The sequence below is a fragment of the Gymnoscopelus braueri genome, assembly GCF_963280865.1.
Source record: "Gymnoscopelus braueri genome assembly, chromosome: 5".
In the NCBI taxonomy this organism is placed as follows: Eukaryota; Metazoa; Chordata; class Actinopteri; order Myctophiformes; family Myctophidae; genus Gymnoscopelus; species Gymnoscopelus braueri.
In genome coordinates, this window is record NC_137606.1 from 3,676,948 (window position 1) to 3,699,525 (window position 22,578).

Consider the following 22,578-nt stretch of genomic DNA (forward strand, 5'->3'; position numbering starts at 1 on the left):
TTCATTGTAGTATTGATACTTTTACTTAAGTAGAATAAATGAGTAGCCTACTTTTCCCGCCACGGCTCTCTCGTTCTCGCGTTGAGTAAACTCCTGCAAACCCGTCATCGAAATGCATTCCAATGTCCTGCAGGTCAGGACAACGTATTGGGGGAGGGGGTCGTCCACCGCACAGGGGACTTCTGGACACGCGACCAACATGCAGTCAGCCACGCGATGATGTTGTTGTCGGAAATGTTCCCCAAAAGGCCAAACACGCACGCATGCGCGCGTGCACACACACACACACACACACACACACACACACACACACACACACACACACACACGCACGCACGCACGCACGCACGCACGCACGCACGCACCCACCCACCCACCCACCCAACCACACACACACACACACACACACACACACACACACACACACACACACACACACACACACACACACACACACACACACACACACACACACACACACACACACACACACACACACACACACACACACACACACACACACACACACACACACACACACACACACACACACACACACACTCTCTTCACTTTAATCTCTATATAGCAGAGAGAGCATCCTCTGGACTTGGGTCTGAGAATTGTCCAAAATAAGATAGATAGATAGATAGATAGATAGATAGATAGGTAGATAGATAGATAGATAGATAGATAGATAGATAGATAGATAGATAGATAGATAGATAGATAGATAGATAGATAGATAGATAGATAGATAGATAGATAGATAGATAGATAGATAGATAGATAGATAGATAGATAGAGATCTTTCTTTTGTAAATAAATACATTTAGCTGCTACTGAGCTTTTACTGATTACATCAATGACAACAACTTAGTAGGGACTATTCGTCACTAGTCTCTCAACACTGCCTTGGGCTCTTGTTATGGGCTTAGAGCGCCCTCTGCTGGATATTTGCCACCTTCCCTCTAAGCTTCAACGTTTTTCAGGCCAAGGACCCCTCAATCTGGGAACCCAGAGCCAGTGAGAATGAAAAACAGCGCCCTCTGCTGTTTGTACTATCTCAACGCAGAGCAGAATCTGTTCTTGAGAGATTAAGGACCCCTAGATGAGAGAGGGATGAAGCAGGGACCCCCACACTACATATTGTATAAACTTGTGATGCAGATTAAACTTTTTAATTGATTTCATAGATAGCTTCATAGACTATCGGTGTTGTGTGAATTTATGTTTTTTGTTTATTTCACTTAAACCCTCAATATCCAGTGAACTTGACCTTTGGCACTATACTTGATCAGCTCTTTTTTTCCCTCTACACCAAAAGTTCTTATCACACAAAGATTTGGTGGACCCCCTGTAGTAACTCTGAGGACACCCCCCCCCTCCCCGTTGAAGACCCCAAGTCTAAGCAACCAGTATTGTTGCCATAACCTCATCCAGCCAGTGGGGGGGCGCCAGATCCAACCTAGCTCCCAGTGACAGCCCCAGAGCAGCAGCCACATTGCTAAACCTACACAGTCGCACTAAGAGAGAAAGAACTAGGAAACAGTGGGCCACACCATCACTTTACAAACCAGGGGAGGCGACGCACAACAAGGAAAACAAAGGAGTTTCTCGTTCAACTCCAGCGTCCCCAAAAAATTGCCTCTTTTTTTTTTGTTGTTGTGCAGATCCAGACAAATCGGAGGATCGAGGAGACCAAGTGAGAAGAACATCGTTCAAGAAGGTTTGATCTTGTGCTTATTTGATCTAAACTGTAGCCGTGAAGCCATTGTACTTTAGACTGGTGCTGCTCATCACTAGCAGACGGAGATGCTAGCCTCCTAGCCTTGGCTAGTGGTGATGATGATGATGTTGAGCAGACATATTGGGGGGATTGATGATGATGATGATGGTGTTGGGGGGAACGACAGTGTGATGATCGCATGCTAACCAGACCCAACGTGCTGCTCGAAGCGGCGATCCACGCCAGTTTTCGCCAGTGGTATCTGACGCTGCTGCTCAGACATGTTCATGTGGTTTTAAGTTCATGTTGCTAGCAGTGGAGCTACAAGCCTGGACCACAGGCCTGCTGCTGCGAGGCAAAGCGCCAAGGATGTGTCGGTGACGTCACAAACCCTTGCGCTCTGTCTGTTTAAGGGTGCGTTCGGATATTGCACACCGGAGCGCACTCGCCTATTAGTTTGTATTGGCCAGTGCGCTCAGTGCTGTATTTCCGAACGCACCCTATGCCTGATTTATACTTTATACTATACTGCCAGTGTCGTGCACTGAACATAGCAGATATATTTTGGCAGTAAAAAAATGATAATTAAGTTACAAATAAGTATAATATAGAAAAATAGCAAAGTAGCCTATGTAGCCTAGCCGCAAGCAACTCATAGATCCTGTTTTTAATATCTGGAATCTAGAGTTGCAATTACAACCCTTGACAGCCCATACATCCAAACAGAAAAGTCCTATCTGATTGTATTAAACGAGCTTTAGAAGATAGACAACGAAAGAGGATAATTCAAGCTATCCATACAGCTGCAATATTAGTGAGTTTAAAGGGCAAGACCACTTTAGTAGACGTGTGGATTGTGTAGTCATACGTTGGCATGTAACTCCAAAGGTGAACAATAAATACAAAATAATTGCTCTTTTGATTAGACATTGAGAATTCTAAATATGCTCCTTGTTGACTTACATTGTACAGTAAAACAGCCCTAAAAGTCACTCTTTTAGCACATAAACAAACTCAAACAAAGCTGATTCAGACAATATAGAACATCACAAAACCCAGTACTGATTGTTTTTTAATTAAAATGTCTACTTCCTGTTGATTGTGCTATTTTTATTAGTAAGAAAACCCGAAAATAGAAGATCTACAAGCTTGTTAGTAAAAATTGTAGTCATGCATGGCAAGAGTCGCTTGACAAATACATTAAAATAAAACTAACAAAACAAGTCATTTTTTGGAGAGCGTTTTGTTTTGGTCCAAGGGTCTGAATCTGAATCACTTCCGCTAGATCATGACACTTAGATGTGACATCACTGACTCATCCTTGGTGGGTTTACTGTTGCTACAGGCAACACACACACACACACACACACACACACACACACACACACACACACACACACACACACACACACACACACACACACCAGCACTGTTGTTTGGTGGACAGTGATTTTTTAAATAGAATACAGGCCACGTTAGCTGAGAGCAGGTGAGACTGGCTGTTAGACAAGTGTAGAGGCACAGTCACTTTGCTCTGGACTTTTAACTAATGGCAAAAAACAAAAAAACACTAGTGAATAGGTGAGAAAATTAAGTTAAGGATTGTTTTATTGCTGTGTGCATATACGTTGTGTTGTTCACATCATCACATAGTTCTTTTAAAAATGTCTTTCTAGCTCATGATAAATCTGTGTGAAGAGTCAAGCCTGCATCTCTAATAATTGAACTCTGAGAGTGTAGAAATGTGACGGGTCCAATGGTCCATTTGGTTTGCATTTGTACACTCTGAGTTACAAATGGATAAATTAACACTTAGGATTATGTGGGGAAGAAGTCTTGCAGAGTCCCTCCAAGCTCAAAGCCACCAGATTTCACATCAGAGTTGGGTGGTGAGGTAGGCACGGCAGCTGCTGTGCTGTTTAACCTGCCATATGTGGAGGCACCGAGGCAGGCGTCCTATTTGCGTCATGGACACTGAAGCAGGTCAGAATGCTGCCTGCTGTCTAGGAGATAGTGAAAGGCGGATTTGGCCACCTGGCGAGGTGGGAAGGAGGTGTGCGCCGCAGAGATTAATCAAGAATTAGCGAGGAAGAACTCTGCCGCCGGGCCGGCCGGCCACCGAGGGAGCAGAGTTCAGAGCGAGGACAGTCGAGTTTCTATTTCAGCGAGGTCACACGCATGACATGACACATCCGATATGAATGATGGACTGTCACTGCCACTTAAGTACTGCTTGGTTGTATTCCTGGCTCTAGTTCAGCGTTCTAAATGTGGACCCTCTGCCAAGACGTTACAGGGGACGCTTTTTGACAGCAACAAGCTTTTGGTTTAGGTCAGTGGGTCTCATAAAGTGGGGTCTGGGGACCCCCACGGGTTCTTGTCCTCAAGGGGGTTCAAAGGGGTCAAAATGAGTAACAGTTTAGACACTACGGCACTGCCCTATTTAATTTTTCGTTTATTTGAAAATGGCCGTTCTACAAGTTCACAACAAATCTTGACACATTTTCTCTTATGGGGGTCCCCTGGAACAAACTTTAGGTAGGAAGGATGTAAAATTCCACTATTTTATAGTTGTTTACATTACGTTATCAATTGATCATTAATTAATTGATAATCTATGATTTTCCTGAGTATCTGAATATCCCTTGGGATCAATAGGTCTATCTATAACTTAAAAAGCTAAATATAGCTTATGATATACAGAATACAACATGCGTGTTATAATTCCTTAATCAAATTTTTTTTGTACCATTTGAGAAAGGGGAATTGTTGTAGTATAACTAAAATAAATGTTACGTGAAATAGAATATAGAATATGAAATGGAATATATTATGTACCAGGCTACTATAAGAGTGAAAAAGCATTTAGCACTAACCACATTAACATAATCCCTCTGGTTGCAAAGGCAATGGTAAATATCAGTCACCAGAAGCAGAGACGTGCAAAGTAACTTTGACACTGGTTGACAAGCTGTCACTCATAGCCTTGTCCTGTTGGCTACTTTTTAAAGGAATGTAGAATCAAATATGATTCATTGCCTTGTCATGAGGACTTTAATGCTGTAATAATACAGTAACAGCCAAGCTATTATACAGTTGTTGTTGAAATAGATGCAATCACAGCAATTAAACAAGAACAATGCACTAGCGAAGTTTCTTGGTGGAAATTGCATTTGCCATTACATTTGTTCTTCCATCCCGATTTGGCAAAAATGTGCTGATTGGCAGAAGGAGTTTGTCTGTAAAAGCAAGGATATGTTTTCAATGAGTCTAACGTGGGTAACATGGAGTTTGAAGTTGAATGGGCTTATATAGGAGGGGGGCGTGTCGATCAAACGAATATGACATTTCCAAATATTGAATCAAACAACATAAAAACAGCCCTGGGTCAGGGTGCACACTAAAGTCAGAGTAGACATGAAAATGACCCCAGAGAAGTGTTTTAAAGTGAGTCACCCTTGTTTAATAAGAATATAAATTGTTATTAGCAATCAATTGATAATCAAATAATTGTTAACATCTTTAGTTCAGAGGTCACAGGAGACTAACTGTAAATAGGTCCATATCAGGCTATTGGCTCTCTATAAATCCATATTCAATGCACACACACACACACACACACACACACACACACACACACACACACACACACACACACACACACACACACACACACACACACACACACACACACACACACACACACACACACACACACACACACACACACACACACACACACAGACAGACACACACCACTGGCACTTAAAGTTGTCTGACCATCCATCCTATCAGACAGACACCTTTTATTTCTGAAGAAGAAACTTTGGTTTCTTTTCCTTCAGTTCTCAGAAGAGTTGACCCAGTCATCCTATTTGACCCTACAGCCACTATCTGAGCTCAGAAGACAAATGTAGGGCCATATCAGCGCCGACACTTATCAGTGCTGGTGGTGATAAGTGTTGATATAGCATATGGGCCCACCCACACCAGAGACGCACCTAGTCCTGCACTAAGCTTAACGAGTTAAACCCTATACGTTTGCACAAATGGCGAAATTAGCCGATCTACAAGCTCACAACCCATTGAGTTGTGAGCTTGTAGATCGGCTATCTTCACCAAATGTTGCTTATTATTGCTGAATGTTCACCTATTACATGACATGCCCAGAATAGGGATGCTAGGACTAGGGTTTGTTTGGTTAATTGATATACACCACGAGGGATTTTAAAGCTGCTAATGCGTCACATGTTGAGGTTAAGGTTGATGATGGGCGGGCCAGGGAACGTGTGTGTCGGATAAAGTCTCCTGTAAAGTGACCTAGTTAGGGCCACATGGTGGCTGCATGAAAGGGACTCGACGGTTTCTGCTACTTCATCTTTATGAATTGGTTGAGTGTTGTATTAAGTTGAGGGTGTGTGTGTGTGGACTCATGATTCGAGTCTCTCTTGGACTGACACATTATGTTCATTGAGAAACTGTGTGTGTGAAACTCATGCCAGTGTTTACTTACTGTAGATAGGTTATAACCAGTGTTTGGGGGAGAGGGTCATGCAAAGGACGATATGAATTATGTCAGGGTTTAGGTACTGTTTCAGGTCACCTGGGAAAGGTCTGCTTTCTCAAATAAACGTGGGGAAGCAGCATTTAGTTTTTATGCACCACATATCTGGGACAAACTCCCCCAAAACAGCAGGTCTGCTGCCACTCTTATTTTGTTTAAAACACAACTAAAGACCTTTCTGTTTGCTGCTGTCTTTTTGTTTTTGCTCTTTTCTTTTCTCCTCTGCACTGTAACTGTATCTATTAATTTGTACTTTTGTTTTATGCATCCTATTGTCATTTTATAATTGTATTACTGTTTCTTTTGCTTACAGCCTTGTAATGAGCGATCAGTCGGATGACGAAGATGAGAGAGACCTAAAATTAAAATAAAAGTTATTTTGCTGAATTAATCTGTCATAAGTCTTCTATATCTAGGTGCGATAGATAGATAGATAATGATTAATCGCCACATCCCACTGCCATTCATTTGTGATGGCAGTTAAGAAACACAGGACCTATAGACCTAGTTTCATGAGAGAGGGTTAAGTTCAAGAAGTTCAAAGTGTGTATTCATCATCAAACGCCACATTGGCTGTTATCTACTCCTGCTATTCTTAAAATCGGGTTTCATCTGCCTCTGTCCAGACTTGTGTGATATCATCGTTATCTGAGCACAGTTGTGCCTTATGAATCGTTGGTGAGTCATAGCCTGTATTTTAGTTCCCTCCTTTCTATCTCTGTGCTCTGTTTTATCGTGAGAGGATTCAGAGGAACTCTGTAAACCATAACTGGATTCTAGTAATGACAGATTAGATCCTCGGTGCTGACTGGTCCATTGTTAGCCAGCACTCTTGTTTTAAGTGTCCAAGATTATGCATTACGTTACGTACTGCTGAAGTCTAGGCTTTTGTTCTTCTCATATTCTCTCACTTCTGCTCATTATTCAGAGTGAGTAATATCTTCCAATTTTAGGAACGCTTAGATTAGCGTTTACACGCCTCCTTTGAAGTCATCCTCATCTCCTGTCCTCCCAGGGCTCTGATCCGCCCTTTCTCGTCTTGCCCTGTCTGTTTAGGTGGACAGCGCGCTGCCTGGTCGCCCCCTGGTAACAATCCACCATGCCTTTCCCCTTCGGCAAGTCCCACAAGTCGCCAGCGGACATCGTCAAGAACCTGAAGGACAGCATGACGGTGTTGGAGAAGCATGACATCTCCGACAAGAAGGCAGAGAAGGTATTGTTGGCAGCGCTTCTTCTCAGTTACTTTCCTGCGAACCATTTCCAAGATTGGAATTTCAAGGCCTCTCACAATTATGTTACATAATTGCCTGATGGCAATTATTTGAAATAATAACAATGATTTTGCATAATCGTCAGTATCGTGTATGAATTCATCTATTGAAAAATAGCGAAACCAGCCGATCTACAAGCTCACAACGCGTCATGATGCTACACGTTGGGGGCTTTCAGAGCAGCTATTTCTGCTGTTTTTGGAAAGTATACAATTATATTCAATGAATGGCCTGTTTTGCCCATACCAGCTCAGTGGCCTTGTGGTTAGTGAGACCAATCCCTGAGTTTGGGAGGTCGGGGTTCAATCCATGGCCTAGTCATACCAAAGACTATAAAAATGGTACCCAACAATGCCCAGCATCAAGGGTTGGATTCCCAAGTCCCTGCAACATACTAGCGTCATGTCCAGTGGGTGTACTTGTACAGTACAACGAAAAAACATCACATGGATGCACCTGGGACGTATCATCAGTGTTGTAGCCTGGGTTCATAGGATGTTTCGGGTCTCGCAACATACACCCTCGCCCAGGTGACCCAGCCAGGGTTGATCAAGCCCTGACTTACGTCCCAGGTAGCTACCCACGGTCAGTCCTAAATAGGGAAAGACAGGCCACTCAATACGCTTGTCCGAAACTACTCTGCCAGGAACGGGGGAAAGCGGAGGCTCTGGCACGTGGAGGGGCTAGGCTCTGTGGATGGCCTCCTGGCCGGGCTCCTCCTCCGTCTCACCAGGTCCAGGACCTGAGCGTTGCACCAGACTCCCCCGCTCCAAACATTTCATTCTGGCGTGATGGTATCTTGGCCCGTGGTGGTACTGCAGGCTCCCTTTGCGTCTTGCTTGAATGGCCCTCCTAAAGGCCTCAACGTGGATTTCTTGGGCTTCTTCCAGTACATCATGTCCAGGGGGTGTACTTGTACATCAAGCCACCTCACGCTACAGAAACAAGAGATAGGCTCCTGACCTATGCGCCACATGGCTGTTTACTGTTTTGGCCATAGCACATTACTCATTTTGATTATTAGTACCAAGCAGTCATCGTCAGTCATTTCTTTGTATATTTAATTATTTTGTCATATCTGCTCTGTGCAATGTTTGGCAAACTAAAAGGCAAACAGGAATTTTTATTTACAAAAAACAGTACAAAAATGTGTTATTCGCAATTAGTTTTATGACAATTAATTGTCAACTAAAATGTCATGATCGTGACAACCATAGACACATCATCTCTGATCACCTCCTCCTTGCAGGTAACAGGAGAGGCTGGTGAAGACAGTTATTAGTGTCACCATTTTTTTCCTATGAGTTATCGCTATGAGAAAACTCACTGACTGGTAGTGTGTGGTGTAGTCTTTTTGGTATGTACTTCATTTAATGTGTGTTTATCCTTTTGACAGGTATGTATATTTTTCATATTTTAGCTGTTGGGTGGAAAAAAGAACCTGTGTTCCAATGGATGCACTGTAGTTATGTAGTAACAAGCTCTTGTTAATACTTTTCATTGGTTAAATAATTATTATTGTCAACCTGGCATCCCTACTGTGTAAATGTAATTATAGGCAAAAACTTCAAAACATTGCTAAAATAGCCGATCTACAAGCTCACAATGCATCTTGTCGCGACTTTTGTGTGGCAAGATGCCACTGTCATGAAGTATAAAATAGGGCATTTATTTTTAGAAAAAGATGAGATATGGAGATACAGGTTTTCTGGTTGACGGCGACGATATGCATTTTTGTCAATAAGGATAGAGAAGAATGAACTAATGTGTCTCTCTCCACTCCTGTGTCTGTCTCTGTCTGTCCGTCCGTCCGTCCGTCCGTCCGTCCAGGCCACAGAGGAGGTGTCGAAGAGCCTTGTGGCCATGAAGGAGATCCTGTACGGCACTAATGAGAAGGAGCCGCAGACGGAGGCGGTGGCCCAGCTGGCTCAAGAGCTCTACAACAGCGGCCTGCTCAGCACCCTCGTAGCAGACCTGCAGCTCATCGACTTTGAGGTGAGAGAAGAACCAGTCCGCCCGGCAACACCGTGACAACAGTGATCCAGAATGTGTACGGCGGCACCTTTCAATTCATAGATCAGTGGCAGTGTTGCCATGTCTGCTTATTATAAGCGACTTTGGGCTTGGTTTTCTGTGAAGTTGCTTGTAAATATTGATAGTTGTGGGTTGCGGTATTTTTGGACTTGTTTCTAACGTGTAGTTGCTTATTTGGGCTTGCTTCCTAATGTTGTTTAAACCAGTGGTTCTCAAACATTTTCATGTCAAGAAAACCCCACAAATTAATATAATTTGACCACGGACCCCCCATCTAAACATATTTTTGAGCCAAGGACTCACTTTTCACTTTTTTTCCCAAGATATTTTTGAAAATACAAGCTCTCAACGCGTCACACGCGTTAAGAGCTTCTAGGTCGCAGGTAGAGCTTGTAGGTTTAAAGTGACCTAGTTGCTCTGAGAGTGCAAAAATGGAACCAGATGGACCCTTACGTGTCCATTTGGTAACATTTGTGCACTGAGTTACAGACCAGCAAGATTCCATTTGATTCCTAACTATCAATAATTTAGGGCACCCCTGGAACCCCCTCAATGACCCCTGGGGGTCTGCAGACCCCACTTTGAGAACCATTGTCATAGACGGAATGTAGCTCAAGGTGCCTTATACAAGATACAGTATAGATAAAGACAGTACTGTTTTTGTTGTTGTTGATTTTTGGGGCTGATGCCGATCCTGATTTTGGAGAGTCCTAGACCACTGATTAATTATGTTTTGATGGACATTTTTATGAACAAGCAAGTACGAAAATATAAAATAAACATTAACTGAACTTTAATTTATTTAACCACTAAAGCCTTATTCCAAAATGGCTGATCTACAAGTTCTTGTTAACCTGCAATTAAAAAAAAACTTTAATAATGTTTGGAAACTTTTGAAACTTTTCAAATAGGGACTCCAGGTTGAAAGTGGTAAAGAATTGGTACACATTGGTTGCATAATTGCCCATACCGATGCCATCAAACAAGTCAAATAATGGCTGATATAATCGGCCAGACCAATATATCGGTCTGGCTCTTGAACAAACCTCAAGAAAAACGTGTATGCATGATGCATGCTTGCCTACGTGGATTTATCATACAATGGGAGAGGTGAGACAACATAAGTCTATCTCACGTAGACTGGAGGGAGGACTGCGTTATGCGCAAGCCGAGTTGAGACACACTTCTTTGGAAATGTAACGTGCAGGTGGACAGATGCTGGGTTGTACCTGACTGAGTGGCTCGCCCTGCAATATGTCAGAACCAGGCTCTGTGTGTGCTAGCTACTGCTGTGGGCTCCCGTGAGTCACTCCATCACACGATGAGTCACTTTGTCGTGCTGTCTGTCTCAGCGTCTTTTACTCTCCGCGTCATCCTCCTCTGCATTGGAACAGGAAAGGATACAAATTAATTATCGCATGGGAGCACGCCCAGAGGCACAAGACGTGCTGCCGTGCACATATCATGCAATTAGTACGGGAAAGTACATTGACCAGATTGATATTGTCACTGCGCAGGTGTTGAAATCGTCGCCTGCTCATCTCTCATAGTAGCTACGTGACGTCTGTCCCCGTTATCTGGAGAAGACCTCTGCCTTCCTTCACTCTACTGATGCAACGCTGCATTTGAAAACAGATTTCGCAGCAGAAGGATAGACATTGAATATGCAAGTCTTTTGCCACTGCAGTGATGCTAATTGACATATTCCAATGCAAAGTATCACTTATTATCACAGTTTCCAGCCAACATCTCAAAACGAGATGTAATATGTCAACCTCCGCCGCTTTCACTGCCTTGATACCAATCTTAAAACTCAAGTTTGTGGGTTATCATCCTTTTAAGCGTAATTATCTGAACCTCACTCATCAAAGCTTGTCTACCTCACCGGGTCGGTTTCTTTTTTAAGATGTCTAGAACAGTGTTGGTCTGTGTGTGTCCGTCCCCACAAAAGTAGACTATCACAGCTCATGGCGCTACATGCATAACACCACGAAACTGAACCACATTTAGCCATGAATCAGCCTGAAAAGCCTTGTGAAGGGAAAGTGAAAGCATGAGAAAGTTGGGTTGTTGTTGAAAATCCATCCATGCATGAAGAATTAGCTTTTTTGTTGAATGCCTGCCTTAGTTAACGCCAACATTCATTCATTCATTGTGAAACACTTCTGTTGTTATTGGTATTAGTGTTTCGTCACTGTCGGGCAGAAACCTCTTATCTCCATATTCTAAATATTTGTGTCTTTTCGTAAATTAACACCCTACTTGATCATACTACAGTGTCACACAAAAGCGTCAAAAGTAACAGATCTACAAGCTCTAAATGCGGTCCGAAGCCAAGCACTTTGAGCTTGTAGATCTGCTACTTTTGAATTTGAATCCTGAAAAGTAACAGTTTTGGACATGCAGTATGAGGTTTCCACCTGACAGAGACGATTTATATCTATTTCCATTTGGCCAAATGAGGCGTAGACCATCACCACTATAGTCAACATTGTGTGGCTTTGCCACTGGACTCTGCGATTTGTGCAGCTTCGTTCACAAACTGCACACATAGCAACTTAATATCAATTGCTAATGATCGAACAAGGAATCACTTCAGCAATCACTGCTTTAATTAATTTTTTTAATAAATATTCATATATAAGGCCAAAAAATTATGGTTTTATTTGAAGATATTCTTTATATCCACTTTGAAATTGCACTATAAATATCTTGTGGGGTCGCCAAACATTTCCACCATAAAATGGGTTTGTGGCATAAAAACGTTTGAGAACCCCTGCTGTATTGGATAAGACATGGATAGTCTTTGCAGAAAACATTGTAAATGTTTCGGTCATCAAAACCTGAGCATGGTTCCCAGTGATCTTGGATAACTGAGGTTGGCCTGTGTTGTGTCTGTGTGTGGCCAACAGGGGAAGAAGGATGTGGCTCAGATCTTTAACAACATCCTGAGGCGTCAGATCGGCACCCGTACGCCCACGGTGGAGTACCTCTGCACCCAACAGAACATCCTCTTTATGCTGCTGAAGGGGTGAGGAGACGCACCTGCGCGCATGCATGCACACACACACACACACGCACACGCACACGCACACGCACACACAGTGAATACAGCCTCTCATTTCTATATGAACAGTATCAGAATTTCCAACATTCCGCCTCGGTGCCATTAAAAACCACTTGAACACTAACCTCGCGTCACCAGTCTTTCCACCTCGGAGGAAAGCCTCGGAGGAAAGAGGAAAACAACGCTTTGTTTTGGTTCCCCAATCCCTATTTAAATGGAATAGAATTTCCCCGTGGGATAATACAGACGCTAAATAGTCTCCGGAAAGTACACTCACATTTATATTTAAAAAATAAGCTAAACTACGCCGCATCAAGGATTTTATTAGGACGGACCTATTTTGGGGTGACGTCTTTCCGGATTGTGCGATCCGGTCACCTGATGACGCGGATGACGCGCATGGTGACGTAGGGCTACTTCCGCTCCCGACCGGATCATAGACCCGAAAAGCTTTGCTTCCCAGGCTACTTGAACCCTAGCGTCCCTTGGACATGTCATAATAGGTGAACAATATTCTATGAAAATATCTGAACATTAGACGAAAATAGCATATCTGCAAGTTGTGGGCTTGTAGGTCGGCTATTTGCGGTGAAGAGATTTGGTATAGAGGGAAAAGATTTGGGGTTCAAGGAAAAGACCACTGGGGGACCCTGGTCAAATGAGTATATAGTGTTTAAGTAGTTAAGGAATTAAAAGTTCTCTCGCTGAGTATGTAATGTAATCGCATTTCTTTGAAAAGTTTGGCCTACAGTATAACATGCCCAAAATATGGACACCAAGGTTGAAAGAGTCTCAGCTAACCAAGCAATCAATCTTGTATAAAATATTGGCCGCACATATTTTCAAATGTAAAATTGCCTGGATTACTGAGGGGGAAAGTGGTTCACCCCGACATCACCATTGTTTTTATCTAGACCCCATTGGAAATAATCAGTTTAATCGTTAATTTGATTAATCAAAAACAATCTACCAGTAGATTGTCTCTGTCGGGTGAAAACCTCATATGTGCAAAACTGTTACTTTTCAGGATTCAAATTCAGAAATGGCAAAAGCAGCAGATCTATGAGCTCAAAACGCGTCGCTTCTTTTCTACTTTTGCTACTTTTGTTTGACGCTGTAGTACAGTGATATTCAACTGGCGGACCGCGGGCCAAATCCGGCCCCAGCGGAGCTTTCTTGTGCCCCCTGGAACATGTTCTTTTTACATGTTCCAATGTTAAATTAAATGTAAATATTTATTATATGGTTGGTTGTACAGGATGACCATTTTGAATGTTTTTCTTAACCGTTTACTGAAGCTTGTTAATGGTTAATCAACCATTAACAGATAAGAAGAAAATGTAGGCTACTATTTAGAATGGAGGAATATTAGTGATTTGGGACACTCAGGGTCCGAAATTAACGGTACTGCATTTGCAGTCAAGACACTGCTACAGGAACCCAAATGCGGGTAAATGTAAGTCACGCCATAAGAAAATCCCTTGGGTCAAATTGTTAAAGTAGCTCACTTCATATGTATTTAAGCATCTGGCAAAAGTAAAAGTATTGGGGTGCCTGCTGGCCTACCGGTCCAGGCACATACCACAAAGGCTGGTAATCCAGTCTTAACAGTGTGTTGCGGGTTCGACTCCTGATCCCGACGGCTTTTGCTGTGTGTCACCCCCCCATCTCTCTCCATATTTCCTGTCAGTCTACTGTCCTCTTAAATAAAGGCAGAAGAAGCCCCAGAAATATATTTTAAAAGTATAAAGACCTTTTCATGGTACAAAGAAACAAAACAGCCGGAAATGTTGTCTACGTCCATGCTTCTAACTACTTTCAGAATAATGTAGCTTTCAAGTAAGGCAAAAGCTTTCAAGGCAATTATTATGATTATTAACTACAAAGCACAACATGGGTTTTTGAGTGCAGTGCATCCATCACAAACCATCCATCTGTAACTATTTCTGAGTTCCTCATCCACTTCAAATACATCATAAGACCTTGTGCTCTTATCACCCAGGTACTCAAAACAAACAAAATGAAATATCCTTTCATTCATACGAACATAAACACTTCATTCTCTCTTAGAGGAACCACTGAAGGCTTCTTTGAATCATGGAGATCTTTCATTGAATACTTTAATAAGCAGACCTCTCCAGAATAGAACGCTCTGTGGGCAGCAAGTGTAGCGGACAGTGGATTTCAGTGTCCCTCCCTTGGGTGAATATGAAACAATGACAATGGCTGTGACCCATGATGTGACCCATGACCTTGCTTGTACTTTTAATTTTTTAGTACTTAATTTCAGTTACGTCGTTGTTTTGTTTTTTCTGTTTATTTGTAGTTTTCTGTTTGGGGGGGATTGCATGTTGTGTTTTGGTTTGTCTTGTGATGTGTAGAAAAAAAGAAAAAAATGGGGGTGACTTTATATGCAATGACTTTGTATGCAATGACTTTTGACATACTATTGAATTATCCCCAATAAAAAAGTGTTTAAAAAAAAAAAAAACACTTCACCTGGTCCCCAATACTCTTTTTACAAAGATGCTTCCATGCCAGGGACCCTTGCACAGAACATACTGAAATATCTACTTATTTTCTTAATATCAAAATCTAAGCCTGTGCACTATAAAGGACTGACACAGAAATGTTCCTATCAAACATCAAAATGCATGGATGCAGTATGAAGCAGGCCCTAATAAGTTACCATAATGGACACAATGTCCACACAATAATGGACACAATGTGTCCATTATTGTGTCCTATCGCACCTATAGCACACAACAAGTGGTTAAATGTTTTTTTTTGTCGCGGTCTTGTGGCCCATGACTGCCCCCTGCCTAATCTAGTTGAATATCCCTGCTGTAGTATGATCAAGTAGGGCATTAATTTTCGAAAGAACACAAAAAGTTAGAATATGGAGATAAGAGCTTTCTCCCCGACAACAACGAATCGATGGTTGCAGTCCTAGTCATTTCTTTGTAGTGTGGTTACTGTACGTATGTGTTCAGTGACTCTGCGTGTGCATGGCTGAGTGAGAGACAGCCCTATTGAGAATGCTAACTGGAGCCTGTGTTGTTGCTGTGTCCAGGTACGAGTCTCCAGAGATCGCCCTGAACTGCGGCATCATGTTGAGAGAGTGCATCAGACATGAGCCGCTGGCCAAGATCACCCTGTGGTCGGAGCAGTTCTACGACTTCTTCAGATATGTGGAGATGTCTACTTTCGACATCGCCTCGGATGCATTTGCCACTTTTAAAGTGAGTACTGCTTTGCTAAGGCAGCTGCTTGACCTGAAGAGATGTCCATATTAATCAGGCCTGTATGCGTTTTGGTTTTAATTAATGCTCTGAACATCTGCCACTGTTAGGCCTCATTTTCCTAGATTTTGCACAGGGTTTTTTAAAGGTGTACGTATGAAGTCACGAGTCTCAATCTCTATAGACCTACTGTGCTGTATATTGCAAAAACAACAACAATTATGTAATGGCATGCTAATTTCAAAAGTTCCCTGCCTGACAAACTGCTACAGTGGTTGACATTTGCAGTTGTAGCAGACATTATGTAGGGTGAGTTAAACTCAGGCCCAAGTATTGATATGGCTGTATTCCAGATTGGCCTCCTTTTTAGGCTTTTAATATAGCGTCGCTGTCGGGCAGAAACCTCTTATCTCAGTCCATATTTTAACTTTTCGTGTTTTTTCGTAAATTAATGCCCGACTTGATCATCATTCTACAGCGTCACACAAAAGTATCAAAAGTAGATCTGCTACTTTTCCTATTTTTGAATTTGAATCCTGAAAAGTAACTGTTTTGGACATCATTTATGAGGTTTCCACGCGACAGAGACGATAGATTATAATACATATAGAAAACTTGGACAGAGACTGTAGGGTTCAGCACCTAAGCACTTATTTTTCATTTCCCATCTCAGTATCGTTTCTGTTGTCCTAATTCAGAGGTTAACCGCTTTCCAAGGCTGGTGTGAGCACCCAGCGCCAGACAGTGAAAACCACCATTGTTTTTAGTCTTATTATAGGCTGCCAGTTAATAATAATACCAGAATAGAACAAGTAAATAATTCAAAATAACAAAGAATTAGTCAATAATTGAATATGAATAATAAAGGCAAGATTACTTCTGACTGTCTGAGGAGAAATATTTTATGCACATCAGACAATAATTGTTAATAATAGTTGTTTTTGATATCATTCCTGTTGACCGTATCATTCTGCATGTACCTTGGCTATTAGAGCCATCAATGGTTAGGTTGGTTGTCATCTGTAACACTTGACATGGCATGATGAGCAGGGAGCAATTTGTTTTATAATGCAATTTTGGGTCATGACCGACCTGGAAGGAAGAAACCATTTGAACCACCTGAAGTCTCTTTTTGTTACTCACTCTCCTGTGTTTTGTATTTCCAGGACTTGCTCACAAGACACAAGCTACTGAGCGCCGAGTTCCTGGAGCAGAATTACGATAAGGTAAGAAGACCAGGCTGACCTGAAACCTGATGAGGCTACATTGCTTTTTTTTTACCACTTAAAGCCCTATTTCATACTTTGGCGTATGAGAGAAATAGCCGATCTAAAAGCTCACAGCGCATCACACCGTGACTCGTTGTGAGCTTGTAGATCGGCTATATTTGCTACTTGTTTCACATTTTTTTAAAGCATTCACCTGTAATGACATGCCCAAAATGGAGCTGCCAGGTTGAAAGTCGTTTATAGAAATGTTCACAGTTTTCTCTCATGCAGTTTTAATGAGTATTCGTTTATTGTGCCAGAGGCAGCTTTCAAAGTGGCACAGGTAGCATGGCGTGAATCTCACTCGCCTGCCAAGAGAATAGCTTACAACTTAAGGAGCTACATCAAAGCCATCTCAACAAACCTCTACCATGTCACAACCTTTGCACTTCCTTGTTGTTAACTGTGGATTCCAGTCACACATGAATGGTCATACATTCATTGATTGATTGACTGATTGTCTTTAGACTAAACTATTTCCTATTGTCAGTACGAGCCAGATCACATACAGACCCTAAAACAACATGCAATGTATCATACACAATACTACATTTTAATTTTTTAATTAGTCATTTTAGTTTGGTGCCTTGCCTCTTTTATAATGTTTTATTAATTATCTGGGGGTCATCTCACATTTAAACATATCTAGGGCATTGTGTATCTCTCTACAATAGTCTTTGAAAAATCCCCAAAATTACCAAACATGGTAATGATTTGCCTTTTGGTTTCCACAATTTCTTCAGTAAACTTGGGTCACTAACGTAGTGGGATTTCCGATAACTTATCAAGCTTTTTCAATGGTTCCTTGCTTCAATATGTACTGTGTGACTTGTTATTTTTCTATTTTCTAAATTTATTTTAAGTATAATAAAGGGTTTAAAACCAGGACACTTTTTCCATGCGATATCCAAAATCTCAGACAATATCTAGTTCCATATCACAATATTGATATAATATCAATACATTTTCCAGCCTTAAAAGCAAACTTGAAGTCATTCATGACTTCTTCATGAACTTACGATGTGTTTCACCAATTCTATGCAAATGAGCAGAATATTGTGACAGCAGCTGAATGCTTACAACATCAAACCAGGCATTTGAGATGTCATGTGTGGTCTCTGAGCACAAAGTCCCTGTGACTGTGGGTGGAGAGCACTTATTATCTTGTCATTGTGTTTAGAACCAAGACTCATAAACTGCATGACACATTTTAGGCTTTGCTCAGACTGCAGGCAAATCCCATTTGTTTCTCAAATACTGACTGTCCACACTGTTATTTGCAAGTGATCAGATTCAGATGTGTGTATTCAGACATTGATAGGTCAACAGAAATGCAGATAGGTCAACGGTAATGTTTAACAACTTATAATGGCCGAAAATAGCTACTCTACAAGCTCACAACACTGTGATGTGAGCTTGTAGATAGACTATATTCGGCGATTGACACTCTGGGACAATAAAGTATAAATCTGACTTCGGCATCCAAGTGTCCAGACTGAGTCTTGAATCGCTTTTCAAACCACCTAGGAATGTGTTTTTCCAATCTGGATTGGACAAAAATCTGATTTGGGCTACCAGTGGGTTACATAGCCTAAAAGATTATATTTTCTGTCCTCTCTCTCTCTCTCTCTCTCTCTCTCTCTCTCTCTCTCTCTCTCTCTCTCTGTGTATGTCTCTCTCTATCCCTGTCTCTCCAGTTCTTTAGTGAATATGAGAAGTTACTCCACTCGGAGAACTACGTGACTAAAAGGCAATCCCTCAAGGTAAGGGTTAGGGCTTTTGCTATAGTAAACGGGTCATATCTTGAGGTACGCATCTTTTCTAGAGAGTTATTTTTAGATGAGGGATGGTTTCTTCTTGCAGTGTTGGGTTTCTGAAAGTACCATCTCATTGTTAATGATGAAGCGCCATCTTGTGGACAGAGCAGATTGCGTAACGTATTTCAGTTGGTGCCCTCTGAAATATTTGCTTGATAAGCAGCATGCCTGTGTTACATTTAACTCCTGCTTTCATCGCTGTTTGAATATTAATATAGATTTAATTTATGTGTAAGGGCATCGCCTGCCAGCACATGAACCTGGCTTGAAATTAATCTGTGTCATTTTGTGTCATCCGGGACAACGCTCCACATGTCCCAGACTGTGGAACAGTTAGAACCGCAGATTCACTCCCAATTTTCCGCAGTAATCTGAAGACTCACCTCTTCAGACTCCAACCTTAGCCCGTAGCACTTGACCTAGCCATGACGACCATGCAGACTTATGCAAAGGTTAAAATGTAATTCAGACGGCATGTTATTTAGACAGATGCTAGGTTTATTGTTTACCTGGTGTCCTATAGTCTCTATAGTTTCTATGTACAGATTATCTTTTGATATATTGTTTAGACTGATGCTAGGTTCTTGGTTTACCTATGATCCTAGTTGGCTGAGGCTCTACACTGTCTCTCTGCATTTGATGTATATGTATTACACTGCTTATTTTAAGTCACTCTGGATAAAGAGCGTCTGCTAAATGCCTAAATTGTACGGGTCCATTTGGTTCCATTTGTACACTGTCGGAGTTAAATTAACACTGAGGATTTTGCAATGTAGTTAAGAGTCTTAGGGATAAAGAATTGTATCAAATGGTGAACATGAAATTGTTTTGAGAAGCAAACATTTATCTTATTTGCTTCATGCCGAATGTTTTCTTACCCTGAATCACTGTAGTTACTGGGAGAGCTGCTTCTGGATCGGCATAATTTCACCATCATGACGAAATACATCAGCAAGCCAGAGAACCTGAAACTAATGATGAACCTACTACGGGACAAAAGCCGCAACATTCAGTTTGAGGCTTTCCATGTGTTTAAGGTAAAACAATACAGTGGAGATTTATTAATTGTCCTAATAGTTAGTAATAGCATGTAATAATAATAATCATAAAAAGAGTATTAATGTTACCAATTAGAAGTATATTACAATTATTACTGCTGAACTACAATATCCTGGAGAAATGTGAATTTTTCTAATAGTTATTGGTAATGTATATAACTAGAAGTTCGGGATCCACCTTACAGGCTGTAAGGTGGATCTGCGATGCGAAGTGGACGACGCGTCAGCCACCTCACAGTGTGAGAGAGAGTATTGTGCTCCCCTAAATCCACTCCAGGGTTTGAAAATACCCACTTCACAAACAGGTGACGTGCATCACCGTTCCAGTGACCAAAACTCCACTTCGGGATTACTCACACCCGGCATGGCAGACCCGTGAGCAGTGTGCAGTGGTGTACAATGTAAAAAGATAGACCAAATCGCAGGAGATGAAGTTAGCAGTTTATTTGTATAAAAGGAAGGTAAGAATTAAATGGTGTGAAAGACAGTGGCAACGTCGTCAGGTCCACAGATTGTCATGGCAGGGCCTGCGGATTGGGAGAAAAGGAGAAGGCAGGAGTCAAGCACACAATGTGCCATGTTCATCAGGGATCAGGTGAAATGTAAGCCAGTGCTATTTCTGTGAAGAGGTAAGGTAATTGGTCCTCACTAATGCTCATTATGAATTGGTACCATTTCCGTCTAATCGCTCTGTGTCCCAGAGATGGGCTGTGGCCAGTTCAGAAACCTGCCTACACAAATGACATCCTCGATAGGGATTCCAAGCAAATAGAAACTACAGCCTTTCTCTTATTGGAAAGTTGGCACACTGAAATAGAAGCCATTGTTCTTGCATCAATTAAAATAAAGATAATCTGCCCTACCTGCGTACAGATGACGTCACTGGTAGGCAGGTTTCTGAACTGTCGACAGCTATTGTGAGACACAGAGCGTGTAGACAGAAATGGTGCCATATTATAATGAGCTTTAGTGAGCACCCAATTTCAGCCTTATCTTCATATAATTGGTCAAGTGCTCCATTAACCACAAGCATAGGAATTATCCCCGACCGGCATTATCTCGAACCAACACAGACATTTCCGTGTGTGTTTCTTCTCCAGGTGTTCGTGGCCAACCCCAACAAGACGCAGCCCATCCTGGACATCCTGCTGAAGAACCAGACCAAACTCATCGAGTTTCTCAGCAAGTTCCAGAACGACAGGACCGAGGACGAACAGTTCAACGACGAAAAGACCTACCTGGTCAAACAGATCAGGGACCTGAAGAGACCTGCCCCCCAGGAGGCCTGAGGGCTGGGGGGGAGGGGTGGTGGGGTGGGGTGGGGTGGGGTGGGAGAGGGGGCAGGGGGACAGGGACAGGAGGAGGAGCCACCAGGACCATTTAATGTGGATTCAGGTCCAGATCCGAGTCTTGCTTAATGGACGACCCCCCCAGCAGCTGCTGTTTCTGGTTTCCGAGGAAACAAAAATGGAAAACCGACAAAAACAAACTTAACATGCCCGTATCTACTCATCAGGAAGTTGCCAACTCCTCTGCTCCTCAGTGGACATTTTGATTATTATTATTTTTTGTCTTTCTTTTTCTTCTTTTCTTTTCCTTTTTTCAGTTTTTCCTTCAAAACGAAATAAGAGAAAATAATAGATGCTGCTGCTTTCTTGCACATTGAGACGTGTTAACGTTATATCATTAATGACGCAACAGTCCTTCAAATGTCGAGTTAAAAAAAGAGAATTTCAACACATTTAACATTATGCAGACTTCCTGGTAGAGAGACACAAACATGCGCGCTCACACACACACAGACGCACACAGACTCACAAGAATAATGGGCTAAAACCTTGCGACAGGTACTAGCAAGTTGAACATTGGGGTTTTTGTTGCATGCCTTGAAATGTGACGGATTCCACGGCTGTACCCGGCCACAGCGCCGAGGCAGCCTTGCCAAGTCTGGCTCCCATGTTCAGTGCCACAGACTCAGGCACGCACACGCATCGCCCCCCAACAGCTACTATTCGCATGTATGCCTTCATCCAGTGACGCATTTCTTAAACTGGGTCTCAAGACGACGTCATGTAGAACCATTCAGCTCCCGTGTGCTTTGTAACGACACAGCACTTGAAAGCACATGAGGAAAATGTAGGGAGCGATGCTAGGTATTATTTTGGTACAGCCTGAGAGTTGGGTCTTTTTTTGGGGGGACAGGGTGAAACATGTACATATGCCTTGTTTTTTTTTGCTCTCTAGATTTTGTTTAACCTTGACATTATGAATATATATATTATATATATTACCTTAAACATCTTGTTTTTGGTTAGTTTATAATCAAATCTACTTTTTTTTGCATTTAATTTTACTGCTGAAATGGTTGCTGGTGGGTTTCTTTTTGTACATAAACTTTAAAAGGGCCAGCTCATGTTTAGCTAACCTAATGGGACATTAATAATTTGTACAGCGGAGGAATGTCATGGTATTAGCTCTGGATCTCTTATTTTGCATCTAGTATTTGAGAATATCTCACAGATCATTGAAAA

The 22,578-nt window shown here is 42.0% G+C and overlaps 1 protein-coding gene across 1 annotated transcript; it reads left to right on the forward strand.

The window, feature by feature from the left end:
• Positions 1 to 1,471: 1,471 nt before the first annotated feature.
• cab39 (calcium binding protein 39) lies at positions 1,472 to 21,336 on the forward strand (the record flags this gene model as incomplete). Its single annotated transcript, XM_080427934.1, has 9 exons — positions 1,472 to 1,726; positions 7,347 to 7,503; positions 9,392 to 9,556; positions 12,508 to 12,626; positions 15,736 to 15,904; positions 17,071 to 17,130; positions 18,870 to 18,935; positions 19,883 to 20,026; positions 21,148 to 21,336. Exons 2-9 carry the CDS (start codon positions 7,390 to 7,392, stop codon positions 21,334 to 21,336), a joined length of 1,026 nt encoding a protein of 341 aa, XP_080284060.1. The 5' UTR covers positions 1,472 to 1,726; positions 7,347 to 7,389.
• Between the last annotated feature and the right edge of the window lie 1,242 nt (positions 21,337 to 22,578).